General features: G+C 41.5%; 1 protein-coding gene across 1 annotated transcript; it reads right to left on the bottom strand.

Moving 5' to 3' along the window:
* Window positions 1-770: 770 nt before the first annotated feature.
* On the bottom strand, window positions 771-7,384 carry LOC129843418 (acidic mammalian chitinase-like). The gene is made up of 10 exons (XM_055912129.1): window positions 7,360-7,384; window positions 6,960-7,221; window positions 6,697-6,753; window positions 5,940-6,105; window positions 5,467-5,591; window positions 5,211-5,334; window positions 2,882-3,064; window positions 2,608-2,724; window positions 2,295-2,427; window positions 771-2,072 (listed from the first exon to the last, which is right to left on the bottom strand). Exons 1-10 carry the CDS (start codon window positions 7,382-7,384, stop codon window positions 1,825-1,827), a joined length of 1,440 nt encoding a protein of 479 aa, XP_055768104.1. The 3' UTR covers window positions 771-1,824.

The raw sequence follows: 7,384 nt of genomic DNA, 5'->3' as shown, positions 1-7,384 counted from the left end.
ATTGCAAAGGTTTAAAAGAAAAAATCTCTCTGGGATGTTTTTCATGCATGTTTGTATATGAGGAATTTCAACGCTTGTATTCTACTGTATGTAATTCACAATGCAAGGTGCCCCAATCCTGAAGATAGTGGCTATGCATTCCAACACCAACATTTGAGGATGTTTTCTACTATGTTTTCACTCCCCTTTCCCATTGCCTTGTCAGTAGCAATATAGGCCACATTCATTTCTGACTTGGACCTGCTCCTGTATTGTGATTTATGAACATATTTCTATTACTAAACCCCACACCGGAGACAACCCACGTAGACCATTGACATAATCTGCTCAAGTTCTCCCTTAAACCACTTGATTTCCACTAATGCTTTGTCCTTCACCACGTGACCAGCTGTAACACTTTTTGTCCACTATGTAACCCAACCCCAACCCTTTTTATACATGGCCGTTTTGGCTGGGTCTCCAAAAATGTTTTTATCGTTTGAATACTATATTGTATCACCAGTGTATTTTCAAATGCCATTTGATGAGGAGTCATTGATTAGAAGGGAAAAGAGACAGATATTCAAGTAGAATAAAGACTATAGAGATACAGTATATGGCTCTGGGTTTGTAGAAGTATCGCAACACAAATGTGTTTGTCATGCAAAACCAAGAAGGTAATAAATGTTTTAGTGTAAGAATTAAAAGTATTAAACATGTCAAACAAAGGGAAAATACAAGATAAGGCAGAATGTTTTATTTTTTGAACTCATTCAAAACAAATCCTTTTCACTACTACAAAACTAAGCGCGAGACTCAACTAATTGCATCTCAATTACTGTCTACACACAACTTTCTTCCCTTCCCACACAACATGTTTTAGCACCACAGTAACACTTAAAGATGCACTATGCAAAATTCGCTCCACCATTTCCTGATTGCTAAAATTCTAATAGTTCGCCTAATTTCAGTTTGTGACAAAACAAGCAAGTATAGTGTAGAGAATCATTTTACCATCTAAACCGCTGTGAAATATTGTATTTTCAGCTGTATGAAGCTGGTGTACAAAACCAAAAGTAAAAGACGCAAAAACTAAACTTGCGCATTAGAAGCATAGAAATACCACACATAGAACAGATCTACCACTTCTTAGACTTGCTTTTGATGAGCATGACAGATCTATAACTCACAGTTCTATGCGAATTTGTTGGGGCACCCAAAAAGTTTAATATAGCATCTTAAATCCCCGATGCAGTCTTTGTAATTACATTTTTCAAATCCTCACTGTATGTCTAATAAATTACCGTGTGTGTTTCATGAAAATAACTAATAAAATAACTAAATATATTTTTTCCCTGTCCCTCCTTTTCCGTTTGAAATACTCAGTCTGGTCATGTGGGCGTGTTGATACAAATTTAAATATATTTACATACACAGCCCTGATTGGCGGATAGGATCATCTACACCATACAATTAGAAACTAAAATACAAATTTTGTAGAATCTCTATGGTCTCGAATCTAGAGCCTACCCGTCTTACCCCTAGGAGGAGGATACATATGCATATAAAAGATGACTGGTCATTGGTCAGAATAATCAGATCAGATTGTGATGTCAAGTTGTGGACCAAAAACTCCATCCCATCTGAACAGGCTGAAATTCCAGGTGTACACTAAAGGGCATTATCATAACATTTTCCAATTTCCTAGTGTTATTTCGACCTCATATTGTGGAAATATATATTTTTTAAGTAAATTAAAGGGGCAGTGCAGTCACATTTAAAGTTGGTAAATACAACGTTGGCATTAGCGATGCTAATTCAAACACTTACTTCCTCACAACACGCTTAAGGCCACACGCAGACCTTGAGGCTGGGGTCAAAGACCGAGCCGTTGCTACAGGTTTTGAGGTGGGTGAGGCCATGGGCGCACATGTAGAAGGTGGTGATGTCGTCTGGGTTGGCGTAGATGCCATCAGGGTTTCCGTTGCAGAAACCTGTCCCAGGGGCGTGGGTGGTGACGGTGGTGGTGGTGGGGCGGGTGGTGGTGACTGAGCCAGGTTTGGGGGTGGTGGTAGGGGGAAGAGGGGGTAGTTCTGGATGGAAGGAAAAATAAAAGGAGAGAGGGTTTTACCATGAAGGACAGAGCTGAGGTGATGAAACAGTGATGACATTTCGGGACATTATTTAATCTGACTGGATTTATCATAGTGGCCCATCACACAATGGGATAATCTGGTCTAGTAGTTGATTCATTTCAGATTACACTTTAGTTTTTGAATATCAGGTTTGCTCCTTCACTAAAACCTCAGACTTACCGATGTCAAGAAGTTTGCGCAGATGTCCCAACAGAGGGTGGTTGCCCTCAGCGCAGAACTGGTTGGCAAAGTCATCAAGATCCAGGGCCCACACGAAGGCACCGCCAAACTTGTTGTCCTTCATGTAGCGGACCTGTGCAGCGGATCGAATGAGGAGACCGCGGTAGATAGACATAGATAGAGAGGGTGAATATATTTAGAGGATATGTCACAGAAGTATCATCCCAGACTTTTTGTTGACCACTTTAATGACTATGGGCAAAAATGTCTTATCTAAATTACAATATTATGTTAACTGATTAGGGGAAATGACCTTGGTCTCAAAGCTCTGCCTGGAGTCAAATCCAACCCACTCATTGCCCCTGTAGGCATAGGGAACCATCTGGTCTGCACTCATCTCAACTGTTGCGCCATTTATGAAGGTGCAGATCTGAACAAAACACACAAAAAGGGAGTTTGTTTTGTGAAAAACTCATGTAAAGGTCTCCGTTGTAAAGCATTCTTGGAATAACAATGAAAAACGGATTTCTAACTTTGCTTAACATTTTGATGTTGAATGTTTTGGCCCCCAGCAGCCAGGCTCTCACCTCATAGTAGGCCCAGAAGCCAGCTTCGCGGGTGTAGGGCCCGGCGGAGGCGGGGCCACTGGCTGGTGCTCCAACGCTGGTGTCAGATGATGTCAGGCGGAAGGTACGACCATAGGTGGCGAAGCCCATGTTCAGCTTCTCCACTGGGGTGCCATTGTCTCTCCAGTACTTCATGGCGTAGTCCTGGGAGAGAAAGAGGGGGTTAAGAGGGTTGGAGGGATGGATGGAGAGAGAAGTGAGAAATGTAGCAAGTACTTCAACAGTGCTAGAGTATTTATTCTTGTGGAATAGCACACCGCAGTAAAGTGGCACTATACTTTTTCTATCATGGTGAAAATGTGGAGCAAATGTCATGATTATACCGCACCATTATAAGTAAATAACATCAGTAAAGCTGTATGATGTTTAACCTGTTGAGGATGGGGGCGCTGTTGAGACTATTTATGCTAATTGGGTAATTTTTGAAACGGCTTCCCACAAAATCCTTGATCGTACAATATGCATATTATTATTATTATTATTGGATAGAAAACAGTCTATAGTTTCTATAGGAGTTGAAATTTTGTCTCTAAGTGGAACAGAGCCCATTCTACAGCAATTTCCCTGACATGGAGTCAGATTTCAGAAATGTTGGCCACTGTTCTGAAGTCAGTTAAAGGGCACTGTTATTGCTATGACTATACGGACACTTCTTACGTCTTCCCCTGGATGCCTTTACGTGATGACGATTCCAATGGGGTCGATAGCGCGTTCACAGGCCCTATAAATTAAAAAACCCTGTAGCTAGCAAGTCTTTTCTTGGTGCGTAACGCGCGTGGAGGACACCGACCCGCCCCTGTTCCAAGCGTTAGTTTAGCCTGTTATATTTCTCCGGTCATCTTTTCACTCGTTATAGGAGTTAAAAACATCATAAGGTAGTTAATTTAAAGCGTTTTATAGCAATTTATATCCGTTTAGTGCGATTTTGGGACATTTATTTTTGAAACGATGTGAATAGCTGGGCACGCTTTTCAGTTCATCCCGAACGCAGTTGGCATTTCCACATGGCAAGAGGACAGCTTTCCACCAAAAGACGATTACTCCCAAGAAAGGATCCTTTGCCCAAGATACTGATGGAAGAACAGCTCAAAGTAGGACATTTTTATTATGATAAATCGTGTTTCTGTCAAAACATTTTAGTGGCTTAGGACGCCATGTTTTTTGACGTAGCTTCGCTTGGCGCAAACTGTATTGAAAAGTAAGGATAAATTAAAAAATGTAATTCCGCAATTGTATTAAGAATTAAATTGTCTATCAATCCCTGTCCACCCTATATTTTTTAGTCACGTTTATGAGTATTTATGTATAAGAGTAGATCACTGTCTAAGTGGCGCAAGGACATTTTCTGACCAGCTGAGCTACATTTCACATTGTCTAACCATGATTTTGGTGGCTAAATATAAACATTTTCGATCAAACTCTATATGGATTGTGTAATATGATGTTACAGGAGTGTCATCTGAAGAATTCTGAGAAGGTTAGTGAAAAAATTAATATATTTTTGGCGATGTTGACGTTATCGCCCACTTTGGCTAGAATCAATGCTGGGCTGCTATGTGCTATGTGCCATGCTAATATAACGATTTATTGTGTTTTCGCTGTAAGACACTTAGAAAATCTGAAATATTGTCTGTATTCACAGGATCTGTGTCTTTCGATTCGTGTATGCTGTGTATTTTTACGAAATGTTTGATGATTAGTAAGTAGGTAAACACGTTGCTCAATGTAGTTTTTCTATTCCATTTGTGACGGTGGGTGCAATTGTAACCTATGCCATCTACCTGAAATATGCACTTTTTTCTAACAAAACCTATCCCATACCATAAATATGTTATCAGACTGTCATCTGATGAGTTTTTTTGTTGGTTAGGGGCTATAAATATCTTAGTTTAGCCGAATTGGTGATGGCTACTGGTGTTGGTGGACAAATAAAAGATGGTGGATTATGCTAATGTGTTTTTAGGTAATAGATGTACATCTTTACATATTGTGTCTTCCCTGTAAAACATTTTAAAAATCGGACATGTTGACTGGATTCACAAGATCTGTGTCTTTCATTAGCTGTATTGGACTTTAATGTGTGAAAGTTAAATATTTAAAAAAAAAAAAAAAATTGAATTTCGCGGCACTGGTTTTTCAGTGGGGGGGGGGGGGGGGGGGGGGTGTGTGCCGCTAGCGCCACGCTGATCCTAGACGGGTTAAACGCAGTACTTGCATACTATGGGTTTACAAAAGTATCATTATACACACTGATAAAGATTCTGTCAGTCTGTGTGTTATTTTTCCTTACAGTGTTGAAGTAGATAAGCTCTCCCTCGTCATGAGCACCGCGATACAGGGGGCTGTTGTGTCCAGTGAATCCCTCCCAAGTTCCGTGGAAGTCGTAGGTCATCACGTTGATGAAGTCCAGAGACCTGGAGACGCACACACAAACTAGAACCACTGAGAACAGAAATTGCACCTGGAAACTGTTTCTAAAGCTCCATAGCTATTTAAACTGATTGACCTCAGGAAACATTGTTATTCAAAATGGCTGGCAGACTCACTTGGCAATCTCGGCAATCTCATATCCAGCATCGATGGTTCCCTTTCCAGCGGACACTGCAGCGGTCAGCATGAGCTGGGCATTGCCGGTGGACTTGGCCTCAGCTGCGTAAGCTGCCACGAGCTCCTGTAAAATACACACACACACACACACACACACACACACACACACACACACACACACACACACACACACACACACACACACACACACACACACACACACACACACACACACACAAACATCATGTGTCAGGGAGGGTTGGGGATGCACAGTAAATACGTATTATGGGGATCCATAGGAACTGGGAAAAATATATGAATAGTATGCCCCCAGTATGCTAGTGAATAAGGAGAGTTTCTCTTCTTTTGTAGAGCTCTTTAAACGCTTGGAAAAGCACTATATACATCCAAACCATTATCTATATGCATTACTATCATTGAGTAATAACTGTAGTGGAGGAGCCACACCCACCTGGCAGAGCAGAGTGAACCTCTTCTTGTCCTCCGGGGGGCTCCCTCGGGCCCCGGGGTACTCCCAGTCCAGATCCAGACCGTCAAAACCATGAGTTCTCATGAAGCTGATGGATGACTGGATGAATGTCTGACGGTTGGCAGCATTACTCACCATGATGGAGAACCTGAGGAGAGGAAGATGGTTTTATCATGAGGCTGTATTACAATACACCGTATGGTTTCTAAATACTACCTTACTACTTCCACATATATACTACTTGCTAGTCTCATGGACAAACAAGGTAAACATAAATCGAGCATGTGACCAAATTATGCAAGATTTCAGTTCTGGGTTAACGGAGAGTTCTCTACTACAACAACATGATGGAACACCTGAGAGATGATCAAGGTTTTATCATGACGCCATAATATAATACACCATATAGTTGCTAAAGTGTACTAAAAGTACATTAGTACAGATACCAGTAGTCATATAGTACTGATAGTCATGATCAAAGTTATCTTGACAACACAAACGTGTTGTCCTCTGTCAAAAGCACTTTGAACAGCATCTTCACTGAAAAACATGATAGTTGTTATTTCACATGCCCTAGTAGCTATAGTTAACACACTTCCAGAGAACCTAAATTCAGCCACAGAGATTATCTCACAAACACTACGATACAGTAGGTAGTGTTGCAGATACTCTAAATCCAAGTAATTCAAATGTATGGTGCTTTTCATAGCCCTGTAGCATGACTAAGGGAGGTACTCACTGAGAAGAACCAAAGTTCCATCCTCCGACGGCCAGCAGAGTCTTAAGATGAGGGTTCCTGCAGAGAGACGGCAAGGAGAGGAGGGGTTGAGATTATTCAGCAATTTTGTAAATGAGTAGATTGATAATTCTGCAAGTGGCTGCTAAAACAAGCCCCAGTTCAGAGGAGGGAGTAATAAAACCAAAGCAATATCCCTGGACACTTGAGAAACTAAATTCCTCATTCAACACCAACACTAATAAGTTGTGAAGCGAGCTATTTACTTGGTCTTCAAGGCGTTGAAGGACTTGTAGAGGACGTCATCGTTCCACTCGTAGGTGGCCAGCTCGTTGCGGTGGTTGAGGATGGAGAAAGCGTAGATCAGGTGAGTGCACAGGTGGGCGTCCACGTTCTCGGGCTTGTACTTCCCTTTGTCTGGTCTGTACTGAGACCAGTTGGTGAAGTAGCACACCATTTTGGGAGAAGCAGCAGCTGTGGTGGAAACTGAGGTGGAAGCGCCCAACTGGCACAGCACCAGGCACAAGCCTAGAGCGAGAAAGAGTTTTGAAAGGTAAAGCAAATGTCTATGTAAATAGGCCCAAAAATATTTGTCAAAGCATATCATTTTATTTCACGATAAAAGGCAGTGATAGTGCCTGATGTGAATGATGGAGTCATAGTCACCTGCTAAGATTGTCAGCTTAGACAT

Source organism: Salvelinus fontinalis, chromosome 3 (assembly GCF_029448725.1).
Source record: "Salvelinus fontinalis isolate EN_2023a chromosome 3, ASM2944872v1, whole genome shotgun sequence".
NCBI lineage: Eukaryota > Metazoa > Chordata > Actinopteri > Salmoniformes > Salmonidae > Salvelinus > Salvelinus fontinalis.
This window is presented reverse-complemented; position numbering and strand designations above follow the sequence as displayed.

Coding starts and splice junctions, on each gene's coding strand:
- LOC129843418 (XM_055912129.1), bottom strand. CDS start 7,384: ATGTCTAAGCTGACAATCTTAGCAG. Junction 7,222..7,359: donor TAAGCTGACAATCTTAGCAG/GTGACTATGACT, acceptor TTCTCGCTCTAG/GCTTGTGCCTGGTGCTGTGC. Junction 5,592..5,939: donor GGTTCACTCTGCTCTGCCAG/GTGGGTGTGGCT, acceptor TGTATTTTACAG/GAGCTCGTGGCAGCTTACGC.